The 20,576-nt window shown below is 42.2% G+C and overlaps 1 protein-coding gene across 14 annotated transcripts in view; it reads right to left on the bottom strand.

Annotated features, from left to right (window-relative positions):
* Positions 1-19,932, bottom strand: part of ARNT (aryl hydrocarbon receptor nuclear translocator) — a 61,201-nt gene extending 41,269 nt beyond the window's left edge. For 5 of the 14 annotated variants that reach the window (XM_058439314.1, XM_032154762.2, XM_058439318.1 and 2 more), the window contains exons 1-2: positions 19,726-19,930; positions 2,490-2,601 (exon numbers count right to left, since the gene is read on the bottom strand). In XM_058439314.1, coding sequence (XP_058295297.1) covers positions 2,490-2,589 — 100 coding nt within the window. In that variant the 5' untranslated portion in view covers positions 2,590-2,601; positions 19,726-19,930. Of the gene's footprint in view, positions 1-2,489; positions 2,602-5,482; positions 5,518-19,725 lie in introns of those variants that run through there. The other 9 variants (XM_032154751.2, XM_032154753.2, XM_032154755.2 and 6 more) reach the window with 6 other exon arrangements.
* Between the last annotated feature and the right edge of the window lie 644 nt (positions 19,933-20,576).

Below are 20,576 nucleotides of genomic sequence, written 5' to 3'. Positions count from 1 at the left end.
TGTGTGTGTGTGTGTGTGTGTGTGTGTGTATTGCTTATTATTTATATAAGGTGCCAAAATGTGTGTGTGCATGTGTATTGCTTATTATTTACATAAGGTGAAAAGACCAGGCTATGTAAAACTATATAATTACATAACTATTAAAAACAATTTACATATAAAGACTGAAGGACATGCGCTAAAAAACATGGTAGTAGATTTTGGCTTTTTTATTGTTCTTTCTAACTTTCTGTATTTTCCAATCTTTCTTTAAAAGAAATATGGGCCGGGCACAGTGGCTCATGCCTGTAATCCCAGCACTTCGGGAGGCCGAGGCGGGTGGATCACGAGGTCAGGAGATCGAGACCATCCTGGCTAACATGGTGAAACCCTGTCTCTACTAAAAATACAAAAAAATTAGTTGGGCGTGGTGGTGGGCACCTATAGTCCCAGCTACTTGGGAGGCTGAGACAGGAGAATGGCGTGAACCTGGGAGGCGGAGGTTACAGTGAGCTGAAATCGCACCACTGCACTCCAGCCTGGGCGACGGAGCAAGACTGCCTCAAAAAAATAAAAAATAAAAAATAAAAAATAAAAAAATAAATAAAAAATAAAATAAATAAATAAATAAAAGAAATATTAGGCTGGGCATGGTGGCTCATGCCTGTAATACCAGCACTTTGGGAGGCCAAGGTGGGCATATCACCTGAGGTCAGGAGTTTGAGACCAGCCTGGCCAACATGGTGAAATCCCATCTCTACTAAAAATACAAAAATTAGCCGGGCGTGGTGGTGCACGCCTGTAGTCCCAGCTACTTGGGAGGCTGAAGCAGGAGAATCCCTTGAACCAGAGAAGTGGAGATTGCAGTGAGCCGAGATCACACCACTGCACTCCAGCCTGGCAGCAGAGCAAGATTCTGCCTCGAAAATAAATAAATAAATAAATAAAAATAAAAGAAATATTAAAAGACTTCTTTTAGGATGGGTGAAGTGGCTCACACCTGTAATCCCAGTACTTTGGGAGGCCAAGGCAGGAGAACTGCTTGAGCAGGAGTTTGAGGCTGCAGTGGGCCATGATTGTGCCTCTGTACTCCAGCCAGGGTGCAAGACCCTGTCTCTAAAAAAACCAAAAAGAAAATTTTTAAAGACTTCCTTTAATATATTTTTCTGATTACCAATCATATATGTTCATTTCAGAAAATCTGAAAAATCAAAAACAAAAGAAACCATAAGTCACCCATAATACTATTACCCAGAAATCTGGTATATATTCTTTCAGTTTTTTCCTATGTACATGTAATACATATTTTTTGACAGTGAAATACTATAATACTGTAACCTTTAATAGATTGTGAACATTTTTCTACACTGAAACATATTAGTCACTTATAACTACATAGCATTCCATTTTAAATATACTATGACTTTCTCAAGTGATGCCCTAATTTTGGTATTTATAATACTTTTGTTTGTTACTATACACAACCATAACATGGTGTTTAAAGAGTAAGCTACAAAGCTAAACCCCCAAGGTTCATATCCTATATCTGACACTTACTAGCTTTACAATCTTATAAAGTTACTTATTTAGCTTATGCTTCAGCAAATGGTTAAAATCTGTAAAGCTACTGAATACATAGCAAGTCTTAATATGTTACTCATGTTACCACTGAACCCAGGCATCACTCTTCCATTACTATTGGTGGGACAAAACTTAAAGACTGGTTATAATTAGCCCCACAATTTTTAAAAAGAAAAAGAAGGAAAAAGGAAAATTTAATACCAAAAAGTAAATAAAATAGTGCCCATTCTTCCAGGCCCCTCTAAGGCAACCTCCTTTCTGAAGCTTTTCTCAATCTTTACCAACAAATGTATATTTCCATACACAGAAAAACATAGTACCAAATTTGTTCCTAACAAAACTAGGCATATTCAATCATATATTCATGTGTATAATAATTATTTCTATCAGAACACAACCAACTTAGAAACAAGGACTGTGTCTTATTCATCTTTGTATCCTACTTGGAATCAGCACAATGCCATAACACTAATTAGGAATTTAATAAATACTTTTGGAGCTGAATGGACTCTGCATTCCAAACCAAGCAACATATCAATAACTTAGAAGACAGCTAATCTAGAGCTCAGCATTCTCTAAATTCAGAAAAGCAACCTACCAAAATGATTTTGGGAAAACAGAAACAAAGCTTAATGAAAGCAGCAGTTTTCTCAGGCATAGTAAAATCTCTGGGCTTAGCTACAGTCCTTTACCTTACAGAAATTTTGGTTTAAAAAAAGAACTGCTTATGGGAAACTTGGATAAAAACATAAATTCTTCATAAACAAAAATACAGGGACTAAGGAGACTTTTATGACAGTAGTGTAGTAAGTAATCAAGTTGAAGTGAGATGGTCAGGAATAGCCAAGTGAGTTCTGCAACTAAATAAATTCAGCAACTAAAGTTGGTTTATAAGAGAGATATTCATAACACACTACACTCAAACTCACCCTGATCGCCGCTTAATAGCCCTCTGGACAATGGCTCCTCCACCTTGAATTCCAGGTCCAGGGTTTCCAGAGGCAATGGCTGGACCCAGTGATGGTACATCTGATGTCATTTCTGTCAGAAAAATAATGAAGTAAACATTTTTAAAAAGACCGTCCTTGCTTATCATCAGTATCATCAAGTTAGCTAAAAGAAAGGTTCAAGCTATAGACAAAATCTCAGCAGTTTGCTAAAAATCCCAAATGCTCATATCCAGATTGCTCTTCTTGATTTTTTTTTTTGAGACCAGGTGTCACTCTGTTGCCTGGGCTAGAGTGCACTGGTGTAATCATAGCTCACTACAGCCTCAAACTCCTGGGCTCAAGCAATCCTCCCACCTCAGCTTCCGCAACAGCTAGGACTACAGGCCCGCACTACCACACCCAGCTAATTTTTTTTTTTTTTTTTAGGCATGGGGTCTTGATATGTTGCCCAGGCTGGTCTTGAACGCCTAGCTCCAAGAGATCGTCCTGCTTTGGCCTCCCAAAGTGCTGGGATTATAGGCATGAGCCACCACACACAGTCTCTTCTTGAATTCTTACACTGGTATGAGATATCCCCATACTTCAGTTCCCCCCACGTCATAGAGTTTGGAAGAAGTACTATATTCTGCAACCTTCATGTTAAAAAGCTTGTATGTACTTAACAATATACTAATATTGTATACACTTAATAATATACTAATTTTTAAAAAATACATACATAAATGGGTTTATACATTTCATTCATGCAACAAATATTTATAAGTTATTTTATTTATTGTGATTGGAAAATACAGAAAAACCCAAAAGGAAAAATCACCTAAATTCCAATACTTAAAAGAAAATTATGTAAAGTAAAACTGAAAGTCCCTCATTATTATCTCCCTTTCCTGCCCCCCCACCGCCCCCCATCTCTCCTCTCTCCTTCCAATTCAATCTCATCCCCCAGCAGTAACCATTACTAACAGCTGAGTACTTTTTTTTTTTTTTTTTAAGACAGGGTCTCACTTTGTCCAGCCCAGGCTGGAGTACAGTGGCATGATCACGGCTTACTGCAGCCTCAACCTCCCGGGCTCAAGTGATCCTCCTGTCTCAGCTTCCTAAGTAGCTGGGACTACAGGTGGGCACCACCACACCTAGGTGATTTATTTTTCTTTTTTTTTTTGTAGAGATAGGGTCTCACTATGTTCCCCAGGCTGGTCTCAAACTCCTGAGCTCAAGCAATACTCCCACCTCAGCTTCCCAAAGCACTGGAATTACAGGTGTGAGCCACTGAGCCCAGCCCTGAGTATATTTTATCTCTTACTTTTTTTTTTTATTTATCTCTGTAATCAAAAAGAGGTGCAGGCTGGGCACAGTGGCTCATGCCTGTAATCCTAGAGCTTTGAGAGGCCAAGGTGGGCAGATCACTTGAGCCCAGGAGTTCGAGACTAGCCTTTGCAACACAGTGAAACCTCATCTGTACAAAAAATACAAGTTAGCCAGCATGGTGGCCCATGCCTGTAGTCCCAGCTACTCAAGAGGTTGATGTGGGAGGATCACTTGAGCCTGGGAGGTCGAGGCTGCAGTGAGTTGTGATTGCACCACTGCACTCCACCCTGGGCAACGGAGCAAGATCCTGTCTAAAAAAAAAAAAAAGGTGCATTTTTTTTCTTAGTAAAAAATGGAGGCCTGATCTTCAACTTGCTCTTGTCATTTCAATATACATCATGAATATCTATCTACACACATATCTCATTGTTTTTTGTTAGTTCACACTGTATAATGTGCAATATTTTGTGCATCAAATAACACTACCAACAGAGTGAAAAGGCAACCCATGGAATAGAAGAAAAAATTTCTTTTTTTTTTTTTTTGAGACAGAGTCTCACTCTGTTGCCCAGGCTGGAGTGCAGTAGTGCAATCTCAGCTTCCTGCAACCTCCGACTCTCAGGTTCAAGTGATTCTCGAGCCTCAGCCTCCCAAATAGCTGGGATTACAGGCACGCACCACCACGCCCGGCTAATTTTTGTATTTTTATTAGAGATGGGGTTTCACCATGTTGGCCAGGCTGGTCTTTAACTCCTGACCTCAAGTGATCCGCCCACCTCAGTCTCCCAAAATGCTAGGATTACAGGCGTGAGCCACCGTGCCCAGCAGAAAAAAAAATTTTCGAATCATATATGCAACACAGAATATCCAAAATATATAAAGAGCGGCCAGGCACAGTGGCTCACACCCGTAATCCCAGCACTTTGGAAGACCAAGGCGGGCATATCACCTGAGGTCAGGAGTTGGAGACCAGCCTGGTCAACATGGTGAAATCCCATCTCTACTAAAAATACAACAATTAGCCAGGCATGGTGGTGGGCGCCTGTAATCCCAGCTACTCAGGAAGCTGAGGCAGGGAGAATTAATTGAACCCAGGAGGCAGAGGTTGCAGTGAACCAAGATCGTGCCACTGCACTCCAGCCTGAGCGACAGAGAAAGACTCCGCCTCAAAAAAATAAATAAAAAATAAAACTAAATATATAAAGAGCTCCTACAACTCAAAAAAAGCAAACCCAATTTTAAAATGGGCAAAGAACTTGAACAAGCATTCTACAAAGAAGATACACTAATGGCCAATAAATACATGTAAAGTGTTCAACATAACCAATCACTAGGGAAATGCAAATCAAAACCACAATGAGAAAGCATTTGCTACTCATTAAGATGACTATTATCCAAAAATTTATAAATAAATAAAGGGTTGGCAAGGATGTGGAGAAATTAAAACCCTTATGCACTGCTAGTGGAAATGGTGTAATGGCAACAGAAAACAGTATGGAGATGCCTCCAAAAATTAAAAATAAAGCTGGGTGCAGTGGTGCACACCTGTAGTCCCAGCTACTCAGGGGTCTGAGGCAGGAGAATCCTGAGTCCAAGATCGGGCTGGGAAACACAGCAAGACAACATCGCAAAAAAAAAAAAAATTAAATTAAAAATAGAATTACCACATGATCCAGCAATTCCACCTCTGGGTATATACCTGAAAGAATTGAAAGCAGGGTCTCAAAGAAACATTTGTACACCCACGTTCATAGAAGTACTATTCAACAACAGTCAAGGGTGAGGGCAACCCAAGTGTCTATCTACTGGTTAATGGATAAAGAAACTGTGGGGCTGAACATGGTGGCTTACAACTGTAAGGCTAGCACTTTAAAAGGCCGAGGGAGGAGGATCATTTGAGTCCAGAAGTTCAAGACCACCCTGGGCAACATAGTGAGACCCTATCTCTAAAAAAAATGAACAAAATTGGCCATACATGTGGTATGTGCCTGATTACAGGCGTGAGTCACCACGCCCTTTTGGTAATTTTTACCCAAAAAAAAAAAAGAGTCATACTAAACAGTCCTGACTTATAATGGTTCCATGTAGGGCTTTTCACCTTTATGATAGTGGGAAACCATTACAATTTCAGTGTAATGTACGATGTTCTGTAAATTACATAATATCAATACTTTATTACAAAGTAGAATTTAAGTTAGATTATTTTGCCCACTGTAGGCTAATGTAAGTATTCTACACACATTCAAGGTAGTCTAGGCTAAGAATAGGTTAAGTGTATTATATGTATTTTTGACTTAGGATGTCTTCAATTTACAATGGGTTTATCAAGCCATAAGCCCACCATAAGTACAGATGTACTTATTCTGAACTTTTTCTATTCCACGTAACAATATATTGCTAGGGCAATAAATACACATGTAGATCATTCTTTTTAACAGTTACATAGTACTCTGTACTATAAATGTATAGTTATGACATTCAAACCTTCACTATTATAAATAATGTTTCAATGAACATCATTGTGTATCTTCATGCACAGGTGCCAGTACTTCCATATTATTTCTGAAAATGACTCCCTGGGCCTAAGGGTCGACACATTTAAAACTTTGATTGCCCGTTACCTGCCAAGGAGGTTATACCAATTTAGAGCCTCATCCACTGCATCGATTTAGCCATACCTCCAACAGCACTGTGTTTTGGGAATCCTTCAAATTTGTGGTCATTTTCTTGGTAAAAAACAATTACCACTGTTAGTTTAACATACATTAAGGCTGAGTATATTTTTATGTTACTGCTAATTTTTCTATTTCAGCCTATAAATTTGAAATAGTAAGCATATGTTACTTTCCTAAGAAAAAACACTTTTTCCATTAAAAAGAAAAGTTCAGGGCCAAGTGCAGTGGCTATGCCTATAATCCCAACACTTCGGGAGGCCAAGGCATGAGGACTGCTTGAGCTCAGGAGTTCAAAACTAGCCTGAGCAACATAGTGAGATCCTGCCTCCATAAAAAAAAAAAAAGTTCATACTTCTAGTAATACATTTATATAGGATATAAGAGTACCATGGAGTCAAACTTGTAATCCCAGCACTTTGGGAGGCCGAGGCGGGAAGATCACGACATCTGGAGTTCGAGACCAGCCTGGCCAATACAGTGAAACGCCGTCTCTACTAAAAATACAAAAATTAGCCAGGCATGGTGGCGCGCCCCTGTAGCCCCAGCTACTCAGGAGGCTGAGGCAGAAGAATCGCTTGAACACAAAAGGCGGAGGTTGCAATGAGCCAAGATCGTGCCACTGCACTCCAGCCTGGGTGACAGAGCAAGATTCTGTCTCAAAAAAAAAAAAAAAAAGATTACCATGGAGGCCAGGCACAGTGGCTCATGCCTGTAACACCAGCACTTTAGGAGGCTGAGGTGGGTAGATCACTTAAGGTCAAGTTCGAGACCAGCCTGACCAACACGGCAAAATCCCGTCTCTACTAAAAATACAAAAATTAGTCAGGTATGATGGTGCACGTCTATAATCCCAGCTACTTGGGAGGCTGAGGCATGAGAATCGCCTGGGAGGCAAAGGTTGCAGTGAGCCAAGATCACGCCACTGCACTCCAGCCTGGGCAACAGAATGAGACTCTGTCTCAAAAAAAAAAAAAAAAAGGGTGCCAGGGAAATTCAGAGAAGATAATCCTGGTTTAAATTAAGGCCTGGCATAGTACCTTGCAGAGAAGATGCTCAATATGAAGAGGAAACTGACGGAAATAAAGAAGGCAGGCAACCAGCCCATGGGGAAGTTTCAAAAAGGTAAGTCAAGCTAGGCCTTAAAAAAAGTAAAGGAGGCCAGGCGCAGTGGCTCACACCTGTAATCCCAACACTTTGGGAGGCCGAGGTGGGTGGATCACCTGAGGTCAGGAGTTCAAGACCAGCCTGACCAACATGGTGAAACCCCGTCTCTACTAAAAATATAAAAAATTACCAGGCGCCTGTAATCCCAGCTACTCAGGAGGCTGAGGTAGGAGAATTGCTTGAACCCAGGAGGCAGAGGTTGCAGTGAGCCAATCGAGCCACTGCACTCCAGCCTGGTCAACAAGAGCAAAACTCTGTCTCCAAAAAAAAAAAAAAGTAAAGAAGAAGAAAAATGCATTCCACATAGATAAAAGTACATGAGCAAGTCTAAAGGGAGATATGAAAATACAGTCATGTATCACTTAACAACAGGGATACGTTCTGAGAAATGTGTCATTAGATTTCAACATTGTGTGAATATCATTGAGTATACTTACACAAATCTATAGCCACTACAGATGGTATAGCCACTACCGCTGTAGATGGTATAGCCACTACACACCTAGGTATGTAGGTGTATAGCCTACATACCTATATGTAGCCTACTACTCCCAGTAATAGCCTATTACTCCCAACCTGTACAACATGTTACTATACTGAACACTGTAGGCAACTATAACTCAGTGGTAACTATTTATGTACCTAAACGTAGAAAAAGTAATGTGTTGTGCTAAGACCTTATGACAACTATGATGTCACTGGGCAATAGGAATTTTTCATCTCCATTATAATCTTATGGGACCACCATCATACATGCAGTCCTTTGAAGACCAAAGTGTCATTAGGTGACACATAACAGCAACTGTGAAGAGCTGTAAAGAAAAAGACCTATAAAAGGTAAGATGTCAAGTGCTAACTGAGAGAAAGCTTTGAAAGCCATGATGAAACACCCGGATCAGATTCAACAAAGACAAACATACAACTTTAAGTCTGAGTAACAAGATGAAAATATAAATTAAAATTAATCTGACAGATTTAAAGTTTGAAGTAATAGGTAGGAAGACATGATCAATAAAAAACACGGTGATAAAGGCCTAAATGAGGATGGCATGACGAAAAGGTAGTTACTTCTAAAATTTTAAACTATGCAACTTCTGAATAAGGATAGTGAAGTAAATGTATCTATCTATTTCTGCTCTCTTCTCTCTTCACTCACACACAGGAAAAAATTTTTTAAAAGAAAAAATTTTTACACAAGACATAAAACCACAAGGATGGAAAGAATAAGAGAAGAGCAGCAATAATTTTTTTGAAACTAGAGATAAAATGGACTATTGCCTTGGGAGATCAACAAGAACTAAATCCTAAACAGACAAGGGAAAAAGTAGAAAACCAATTCAATTTACACTATGGAACTCCCCAAAGTCTCAGAAGCTGGTGAGTCCAGGTAACCCTGGGTATGCAGGGTAGGGTGAATGAAGTGAAAATAAGGAGGATTAGTTCAGCGTCTGTTTACTACAGAGATGGATTCCTAGATCCTTTTCTCTATTCCTTCTAACCAAGGCAACTATCCCTCTCCATTCTGTCAAAAGACAGATTTACTCTCTGGAGAGTATAAATCAAAGGTCTTACAGTCTAGTGAACACCAGGTAAAGGTGAAAGTGAGAGAGCCGTACTGAAAACAGGAAAACTAACACCAATGTATGCATACTACATGATTCATTTTTCTTCTGTGTTATACTGCCTATTTCCTATATTTCATATCTCCACTTTCTTGGTTTACTGTCTCCTACTGGTAGAGCCTATCTTCTAGTGGATTCCTGAAAGGGTGTAAGAAATGCCTTGGATGTATGAAAATATTTCTTCTATTTCACTAACTGATAGTTTGCCTAGCTATGGAATTCTAAATTAGAATTTATTTTTCCTCAGAATTTTGAAGGCATTGCTCCAAAGTGTTTTTTTTTGTTTTTTTTTTTTCTTTTTTGAGACAGAGTCTTTGCTCTTTCGCCCAGGCTGGTGTACAGTGGCACAATCTGGGCTCACTGCAACCTCTGCTTCCCAGGTTCAAGCAATTCTTCTGTCTCAGCCTCCCAAGTAGCTGGTACTACAGGCACGCACCACTACGCCCAACTAATTTTTGTATTTTTAGTAGAGACGGGGTTTCACCATGTTGGCCAGGCTGGTCTCAAACTCCTGACGTCAGGTGATCCACCTGCCTCAGCCTCCTAAAATGCTGGGATTACAGGCATGAGCCACCAAGGTCAGCCTGTTCCAAGGTCTTCTACTTTTCAGCATGACTACTGAGAAAAAAGACCAATCTGATTCCTCAAACTTTTGAATGTGAATAATCTTATTCTCTCTGAAGCTTATAGGATATTCTCTTTCTATCTGATGCTGATATTTCAGCATAATGGGCCTTGATGTGTGCAGTGCCCCTTCGATGTGGAAACTAATGTCTTTCACTGGGACATTTTATTTAAACAGAAACAAAGAATTCTGTTAAAATAAATAAAAATGATGCCACTGGAGAGAAGGAAATGAGAGAAGGGGAGCAGAGGACTCCCTTATAATTTTTTTGTAACAAACATTTTATAAAACTATTTAAGTCTTTAAATATTAATATATGCATATATAGTTTTGATTTAAATAACTTTTATGTATGTATGTATACACATATACATACACACACACACACACACACGTATATTTGGCAAAAGACCTGAGAAGAGGTAATAACCCAGATAAACACATAAAAAATAAAATCCAAACACTTATAGTTCCTTAGCCTGGGGAAATGAAAAACTGAATTGTGATAGTGATGAAAGACACAGAAAGGTAGGAAGGACAGCAGATTTAAAGGTAATACTGGTGAGTACATACATATATAGGATGTTAAAGATTATTCAAATAGAGGCTGGGCACAATGGCTCATACTTGTAATCCCAGCACTTCGGGAGGCCAAGGCAGGCGGATCACTTGAAGACAGGAGTTCAAGACCAGCCTGGCCCACATGGTGAAACCCCATCTCTACTAAAGATCCAAAAAATTAGCCAGGTGTGGTGGCACACTGTAGTCCCAGCTACTCAAGAGGCTGAGGCACAAAAATCATTTGAACCTAGCAGGCGGAGGCTGCAGTGAACCAAGATCGCACCACTGCATTCCAGCCTGGGCAACACAGAAAGACCTTGTCTTTAAAAAAAAAAAAAAAAAAAAAAAAAGTTTACTCAAATAGAGCTGGGCATGGTGTCATACACCTATAATCCCAGCTACTAGGGAGACCAAGACGGAGGACTACTTGAGCTCAGCAGTTCAAGACCAGTCTGGGCAATACAGTGAGACCTCGTTTCTATAAATTAAAAAAAAAAACAAAAAACTATTCAAACAGAGATGCAGCCAGGCACAATGGCACATACCTGTAGTCCAGCTACTCAGGTGGCTGAAGTGGGAGGAATGCTTGAGCCTAGGACTTCAAGACCAGCCTGGGCAACACAGTAAAACCTTGTCTCAACTTTAAAAATAAAGACATATATCTTTTAAATAGATAAAAAATATAGGAAAGTAGTTTATGTGAGAAGCCAGGAATGAAATTTTTGGAGTCTTTTATACATAAAAGATAAATGAAGGGTGATATGGTTTGGCTCTGTGTGTCTCCACCCAAATATCATGTCAAATTGTAATCCCCAGTGTTGAAGGTGCAGTCTGGTGGGAGGTTATTGGATTATGGGGGTGGTTTCCAATGGTTTAGCACCATTCCCCTAATGCTCTCTCATGATAGAGTTCTCAAGAGATCTGGCTGTTTGGAAGTGTGTAGCACCTTCCCCTTCTCTGCCTCTATCCTGCCAGCCATGTGAAGACATGCTTGCTTCCCCTTCACCTTCCGCCATGATTCCAAGTTTCCTGAGGCCTCCCCAGCCATGCCTCCCATACAGTCTGCAGAACTATGAGTCAATTAAACCTTTTTTCTTCATAAATTACCCAGTCTCAGGTAGTTCTTTATAGCAGTGTGAGAATGGACTAATACAAAGGGAAGAGGATTATGGTAGATACCAAGTGAATGTCAAATTGAAGTAGGAAGGCAAGCAGCTAGGAAGGCAGGTAGGTGGGCAAATGGGAAGAAATGAAGGAAACTGCTTGGTTTACTATTTAGTTCTAGCCCCAAGCCGGGCACTGTGGTGTACACTTGTAATCCCAGCTACTCGGGAAGCAGAGGTGGGAGGATCATTTGAGCTCAGGAGTTCAAGACCAACTTGGGCAACACAGCAAGACCGTCTCAAAAAAGAGTCCTACCCTCAAGGGTGAGAAGAACAAAGACGACGCATACAGAAAAAGAGAAAGAAACAGGCAGAAAAATAAGCAAAAAGGACAAAGAAGGAACAATCAGTGATAAAGACCTAGCAACAGTGTCTCTGAAACCAAGTTTTTAGGAGAGGTTCAATTATGGAGTATCAAGAACTTGGAGAGGATTCTAATAACAACCCTAAAAGCTGCAGTGCATGATTCATGCCTGTAATCTCAGCAATCTGGGAGGCCAACAGCAGGAGGATCACTCGAGGACAACAGTTTAAGACCAGCCTGGGCAGGCTGGTGCGGTGGCTCACGCCTGTAATCCCAGCACTTTGGGAGGCCGAGGCGGGCAGATCACGAGGTCAGGAGATCGAGACCATCCTGGCCAACATGGTAAAACCCCGTCTCTACTAAAAATACAAAAATTAGCCAGGCGTGGTGGCACGCGCCTGTAGTCCCAGCTACTCAGGAGGCTGAGGCAGGAGAATCGCTTGAACCTGGGAGGCGGAGGTTGCAGTGAGCTGAGATCACGCCACTGCATTCCAGCCTGGGTGACAGAGCAAGACTCCGTCTCAAAAAATAATAATAAAATTAAAAAAAAAAAGACCAGCCTGGGCAACATAGCGAGATCCTGTCTCTACAAAATTAAAAAATTAGCTGGGCATAATGGTGCATATCTACGGTCCCAACTACTCAGGAAACTGAGGAGGGAGAATCTCTTGAGCCTAGGAATTTGAGGTGTTGCAGCAACCTATGGTCACGCTATTGCACTCCAGCCTGGCTGACACAACAGGACCTTGTCTCAAAAAAACCCTTAAAAGTATTTAAAGAATTGAAACACAGAACTAGGAGAAAGAAATATAGAATGTTAGGCCGGGCGCGGTAGCTCACGCCTGTAATCCCAGCACTTTGGGAGGCCGAGGCGGGCGGATCACGAGGTCAGGAGGTCGAGACCATCCTGGCTAACACAGTGAAACCCCGTCTCTACTAAAAATACAAAAAATTAGCGGGGCATGGTGGTGGATGCCTGTAGTCCCAGCTACTCGGGAGGCTGAGGCAGGAGAATGGCGTGAACCTGGGAGGCGGAGCTTGCAGTGAGCCGAGATCGTGCCACTGCACTCCAGCCTGGGTGACAGAGGGACACTCAGTCTCAAAAAAACAAAACAAAACAAAAAAAAGAATTATAGAATGTTACAGAAAAGATTTTAGGAAACTACTTTTTTTTTTCTTTTCCCTAGAGACAGGGGCTCACTCTGTCACCCAGACTAGAGTCCGGTGGCGTGATCATGGCTCACTGCAGCCTTGACCTAGCAAGCTCAGAGATCCTCCCACCACCTCAGCCTCCCAAGTAGTTGGGACTATAGGCATCCACCACCACATCTAGCTAATTTTTTAATATATATTTTTGTGGAGACAAGGTCTCACTATATTGCTCAGGCTGGTCTCCAACTCCTGGGCTTAAACAATCCTTTCACCCTGGCCTCTCAAAGTGCTGAGATTACAGGTGTGAGCCACCACACTCAGCCTGGAAACTACTCTTCTAGCTCCTTTTTTCAGCACCTTGCACTTGGTTCTCCAACCAAGCAATGCCTTGCCCCCAGGCTGCCTAATGTGGTATTTCACCCTTTTCATCTACAAAAAAGACAATACTCTAGCTACCTCCTTCTCAAAAGATATCCATTGTACTACATTTCAGTAGGAAGGTGACTCTAAGTCACAATGGAAAAAATCTTAACTTAGAGATTAAGAATGATGACTGTGTAGATGGACTGCCAACAATAAAATTCTGTCTCTACCTTCTAGTAGCTATGTGACTTCAGACAAGTTACTTACTCACTCTCTGTGCCTTAGTTTCCTCATCTGTAAAACAAGGATAATAATACTTACCTAATACAATTGTTATAAAAATTAAATGAGAACAGCTGGTATATATTACTAATAGATATTATTATAGTTAGTACAAATTCATGATGTCAATGGCTTAATTAGTCTTATCCCTTCAAAGGTATTTCATATTAACAGTGGGTTTTACATTCATTTTTATTCCACAAACACACATTGAACTCTAATCCAACATACTAGGCACCCACTGTAAGCACTGTGGTGCTCTGGTAAACAAGGAAAGCAAAAGTTCTGCTCTCATAGAACTTATATCCTAAGTATGCTGGTTTTGTTTTGTTTTTTGAGACAGGGTCTCACGCTGTCTCCTAGTCACCCAGACAGGAGTGAAGTGGCACAATCATGGCTCACTGCAGCCTCAACCTCCCAGGCTCAGGTCATCCTCCCATCTCCGTCTCCCACGTAGCTGGGACTACAGGGGATGCCACCACACCCTGCTAATTTTTTGTATTTTTTTGTACAGGTGCAGTTTCACCATGTTGCCCAGGCTGGTCTCAAACTTTTGGGCTCAAGCAATCCACCTACATCAGCCTCCCAAAGTGCTAGGATTACAGGTATGAGCCACCATGTCCAGCCCTAAGTATACTGTTGAATCCATAAACTTACTTGTCCATTCAACTACAATGAAAACGTGGAGGGAAAATATAAAATGGGCCTCGTAGGGTGGCTCACACCTGTAATCCCGGCACTCTGGGAGGTCGAGGCAGGAGGATTGCTTGAGCCCAGGAGTTTGAGACCAGCCGGGGCAATATAGTGAGACCCGGTCACTATTTAAAATAATAAAAACTTTAAAACAACAAAATACAATGACGAAATTATGAAAAGTGACATAAATTTGAAGAGTTTATGTGAAAAGTTGGAGACAGTTGCTACAGACTAGACACAAAGATTAGTCAACAAAATAGGAAAGTGCAGCCTGGCATATAGAAGGAACTTAATTATCCACTCCTTTCCCTGGGTTTGTCTCCTTAAGTGTAAAATGATAGGCGTTGTCATATTTCCAACCTGAAGATTCACTGATGTCTACTTACTAAAGTCATTATGGCATATTAGGCAGTTTTTTTTTTTTTTTTTTTTTGACGGAGTCTCACTCTGTCGCCCAGGCTAGAGTGCAGTGGTGCAATCTCAGCTCACTGCAACCACCACCTTCCAGGTTCAAGCGATTCTCCCGCCTCAGCCTCCCGAGTAGCTGGGATTACAGGCACCTGCCACCATGCCCGGCTAATTTTTGTATTTTTAGTAGAGACGGGGTTTCTCCATGTTGGCCAGGCTGGTCTCGAACTCCTGACCTCAGGTGATCCGCCCACCTCGGCCTCCCAAAATGTTAGGATTACAGGCGTGAGCCACTGCGCCCAGCCAAAGCAGCATTCTTAAAAACAGATGGCAGTGGGGAGTAGCGGCTCACGCCTGTAATCCCAGCACTTGGGGAGGCCAAGGTGGGCAGATCAACTGATGTGAGGAGTTCAAGACCAGCCTGGCCAACATGGAGAAACCCTGTCTCTATTAAAAATAAAAAATTAGCCAGCATGATGGCAGGTGCCTATAATCCCAGCTACTCGGGAGGCTGAGGCGGGAGAATAGCTTGAACCCGGGAGGTGGAGGTTGCAGTGAGCCAAGATCATGCCATTGCACTCCAGCCTGGGCAACACGGTAAGACCCTGTCTCAAAAAAAAAAAAAAAGGCCTTTGCAATATAATAAAATATTATCTCTTTTTTTGTTGGGGGACAGGGTCTCACTCCAACACCCAGGCTGGAGTACAGTGGCATGATCATAGCTCACTGCAGCCTCAACTTTCCAGGCTCAGGTGATACTCCCATCTGAGCCTCCCAAGTAGCCGGGACTATAAAAGTGCACCACAGTGCCTGGATAATTTTTTGTATTTTTTGTAGAAAAGGGGTTTTGTCATGTTGTCCGGGCTGGTCTCAAATTCCTGGGCTCAAGCAATCCCCCAAAGGGATTAGAGGCACGAGCCACCACACCTGGCCATAAAAGAGTATCTTGACAACTTTACATTGCATGAATCCCTATTTTCCCATATCTGAAAAAGGTAAATAAAGGTAACAGGTAAGAATTGTGTTAATTGACACAGTTAAAACTAAGTTATATAGGTGAAAATTAGCTAAAAAAAATTTTCTCCCTAAATGACAGCCTTACAAACCCAAAAGGTATTACCCTTTTCCTTGTACTACATTCTCCATCCACAGTAACTTGTACATAATAGCACAAAAAGAATTCTCTGCTAATGAGAATACCAGAATCAAGAGAGAAAAAAAACCTACACTTACTACAAACTCATTCAACATCTCTAGTTTGAATTTGGAATTGTAAATCAAATACTTAATCTCCTCCCAACTGTTCCCTCAGCCAATGCATTACAAATCACACATTGAATTTAAAAAGTGTTCCACCTTGGCTGGGCATGGTGGCTCATGCCTATAATCCCAGCTCTTGGGAAGTGCCCAACGCAGGAAGATCACTTGAGGCCAGGAGTTAAAGACTGGCCTAGGCAACATAGCAAGACCCTGTCTCTAAAAAAAATTTAAAATTAGCCAGCCACAGTGGTGCACACCTGTGGTCCCACCTACTCAGGAGGCTGAAGTGGGAGGATCACATGGTCCCAGAAGGTCAAGAGTGCAGTGAGCCATGATTGTGTCACTGCACGCCAGCCTCTGTGACAGAGCAAGACCCTCTCCTATGGGGAAAAAAAATGTGTTCCTCAAAACTTGTCTAGTCCATAGATAAGAAAGAAATAACCTAAAGTTTCATAGACCACCTACCCACCGAGTTCTACTTGCCAGTGATAAGTAGAACTAGTGAAAAATGATAGAATATGAAGAATTATCAATTTGAGAAAAAAAATAATCCACAGAACTATTACTTCAACACAACTCTTAGAGAGTATCAACCATATTTTACTCTTCTTCTAATGCAGCACCACAGTGAAAAATGCAGAAGAACCTGGTCCCCTTGAAAAACACTGCAGGGCCACCAGCACAATTAACATGTTCAAGCACTATTACTAACCCTAAGGATTAACTTGGCTGGGTCAGTGGCTCACACCTATAATCCCAGCAGTTTAGGAGGCTAAGGTGGGAGGACTGCTTGAGGACAGGAGTTCAAGACCAGCCTGGGCAACATAGCAAGATCCCATTTCTACAAAAAGTTAAAAAATGTATCCAGGTGTGGTGGTGTGTGTCTGTAGACCCAGATACTCAGGAGGCTGAGGTGGGAAGATCACTTGAGCTCAGGAGTTCAAGGCTGCAGTGAGCTGTGATTACACCATTGCACTACAGTCTGGGAGACAGAGTGAGACCCTGTCTCAAAAATAAAAATAAATGTATTTTTAAAAAGGATTAACTCAAGCGAAGCTTAAAGAGAAGAGTGAAATATTTTTCAAAATCTTCTTGACAAAACTAACAAGAATTGTAAAAAAAAAAAAAAAAAAAAAAAAAAAAGAATTAGTACTACAGCAAAAATACAAAGTAGAAAAAACTCAAAGAAATAGGCATGGTGTCCCTGGTCCTTAAAATGGCTCTAAGGAAAGAAGGTGTGACAGTGTAGCAAAGAATTCTGACCTGAAAACATTTACTTTCACTAAGCACAGTACATTTCCACCTATGTCCCTCCTTTCATTAATCTCATTTCCCAAAATGCAAAAGGCTACTGAAAATCCACAATGTATCTATGATCTCTTCCTCTTGATATACAAGTACAAAGGGAGAAAAGAAAAAAGAAAATACATCTTCTGATTTGATTGAACTGAACATGGGATCGATAAGTCAGAAGAGATGGAATAATTTTTCAACATCAAAAAAGAAATCTGGCCAAAGTGTCTCACATCTGTATTCCCAACTTTGAGAGACTGAGGCAAGGCTTGCTTGAGACCAGGAGATCAAGATCAGCATGGGCAACCTAGCAAGGCATCTGTCTCTACAAAAAAAATTTAAAAATTAACCGGGCATGGTGGCAAGGCACCTGTAGTCCCAGCTGTTCGGGAGGCTGATCGTGAGAGGATCACTTGAGCCCCTGAGGTGGAGGCTGCCGTGAGCAGCGATCTTGCCACTGCACTCCAGACTGGGCGACAGAGCAAGGAGCAAGACCCTGTATCAAAAGAAAAAGAGGGGAGAGGGGACAGGGGAGAGGGGAGAGGAGAAAGGAAAACAAAGAAAAAGAAAATCTAAAAAGTGCAGAAGCAAGCAGCCAAGGCATAGTAAACAAAGCTGTTTCATTAACAAGGATTCTGCACACAGACATACATACAAACACATGCTATTTTCCGCTAAGATTTAAGCTGATATTGATCAGCTTATGAAAATATGGTCAAGAGGCTGTCATTCTGGTTGCTGCTGTTCAAAAAACAAAACAAAATAAAGCAACCCCACCCACACAGCTGGAAAAAAGCTCTGACATATGAACTAAAACTTGTTTACCCAGGCCACTTCTTAATAAGAGAAATGCTTTGCAATTTAACTAGGGTTATATAAGTATTTTGCAATGTGTGATCAGTTAAAAATCTTGTTTATTTATTCCATAGTTAACAGATAGGTTATATTACTACAAGGTCAGGTTTGCCATAACGGCATTTTTCCTGTTTTATAGTTTTATCCTATCACTCAGCACTTCCTGCAATGTAATTTTTGCGATTAATTTTACCTCCCTTTCCTTTAAAAAAAATTTAAAAGATTAAAAAAAGATAATGACATGTGACAACCATTTCTTAAAATAGCTATTCCCAGAAACATGGTAGAAAAGAAATTTCAGTGATTCAACTGTCCTATCAAAACCTGGATATTGCAAAATCATACTGCCTTTCAGTAACATGAAAAAAATCTAATTTAAATTTCAACGTGGGGATGGGGGTAATCACTCCCACTGTTTTATTTTCAAGAAATTCTCCGCCCCACTCAACACACACACACACATCTCAAGGCCCTTTCTTTTTAAGGCTATCAAATATATTGGTTTTTGGAAAAGGATAGACTTTATTTTGCAATAATGACCAAGGTCTGCAAGATAAACTAGACCCCTAAAATGAAATGCCTTCTAAGGAGAAATAACTGCAACATAGAGGAAAGAGGGCTGGGACTAGTAATTTGAAGATCTGATCTCTCTAGAACTGCACTACACCCTACTCCATCTCTTAGACAAAGAAGACCAAATCTTTTTGATATTTGATTATTTTTTGAAATTGAGAAATGGTGTGGAATCAAACTTTTCTGAAAGAGTTTGGAAATTGCCTCGACCTAGGCCTAACAAGATTTAAACCTGGGGCTGTGGAACTAAAGACCTGTCCGGAACCACAACCATTACACAAACCCCTGCAAGCAGCAAAGACACTACAGGCCCTCTTAACACAAGATCTAAGTTTCAAAAGTATAGTCCGGGGACGGAGACGGGGACGGGGGTTGCGGGTGGGAGGTAACAGCCTAAAGAAACGTCGTATATATCAAAGAATGTCCATTTTTTATTTTTTAAATTAAAATCTAAACCTTTAAATGTTTGGAAGCAACACCTCAACTAAAGAGCAATGTGGTCCAGGTTTATGAATCCAAACTACTCTTAAAGTAAACCGAGCCATTCGGCCTACAGTTTTCGGCATCAAGCGGCTCCAGCGGGCAGAGGGTTAAAAGAGGACCACATCACAGACCAGACGCCGCCCGAGGAGTGAGGACGGGCCAGCCCCGCACTGGCCGCCGCTCCAACGGAGGTCAGGACAGGGAGCCCCCAACTCCCACCTGCCCCCTCGCTCCCTCCACCTCGAGTCTACCCAAGTCCCCAGGATCGGGCCCCTCCCCAGGTCACCGCTCCCCCACTGTCTCTCGCGGCCCTCGCCCCGCCCCAGCGCCTTCAGCTCCCGCTGCGTCCCCTCAGCCCTGGGTCTCCTTAGTTGTCAGCCCCCTCGGCCCCTCCCCTTTAGAGGCGCCCCAGTCCTCCGTCTCCTCACCGGGGTTGGCAGTAGTCGCCGCCATGGCCGTAGATGCCACCGCCGCCGCGCCACCCCCCCCCGAGTGGGAGGAGCCGCCGCCACCGAACCGGGAGGGAGGGGAAGAGAAAGGCCACTCCCCAGAAGCGGCGCCTGACCGCCGCCTCCGCTACCGCGGAATCCAAGATGGCGGCTTCAGCCGCCCCCACCATCCCAGCCCCTGTGGCGGGGAGACCCCGCCTATATAGTAGGCGGAGTCAACACGCGGCCAGCCTCCTAAGAAAAATTGACCAATGAAAATGCCAAATCGACCAAGGGCAGCGCTACTCACTGTGCCAGCCAGTCCAGTGAAGGGAGGGCGAGGAAGAAGTCCAGCTATCTCCCTAATCCCGCCCTCCTTGCGTAAGAGGTCAATGACCGAGTAACGTCACTGAAATGCAATTAAAATAGGTATTTTAGGCTGGGCGCGGTGGCTCGCGCCTGTAATCCCAGCACTTTGGGAGGCCGAGGCGGCCGGATCACCTGTGGTCAGGGGTTCGAAACCAGCCTGGCCAACATGGCGAAACCCCGTCTCTACTAAAAATACAAAATTAGCCGGGTGTGGTGGCGCATGCCTGTAATCCCAGCTTCTTGGGAGGCCGAGGCAGGAGAATCGCTTGAACCTGGGAGGCAGAGGTTGCAGTGAGCCGAGATAGCGCCACTGCACGCCAGTCTGGGCAACAAGAGCGAAACTCCATCTCAAAAAAAAAAAAAAAAAAAAGGGATATTTTACTAAAAACCTTTGCTTGATGGTGGTGGATTCGTGGATTCGTCTGAGTGGTTGCCCTGCAAACAATGTATCTTGTAAATCCTCTTTAGGTGCTCTTTAGAGC

The sequence above is a fragment of the Hylobates moloch genome, unplaced genomic scaffold (assembly GCF_009828535.3).
Source record: "Hylobates moloch isolate HMO894 unplaced genomic scaffold, HMol_V3 SCAFFOLD_5, whole genome shotgun sequence".
NCBI classification, from domain to species: Eukaryota; Metazoa; Chordata; class Mammalia; order Primates; family Hylobatidae; genus Hylobates; species Hylobates moloch.
This window is presented reverse-complemented; position numbering and strand designations above follow the sequence as displayed.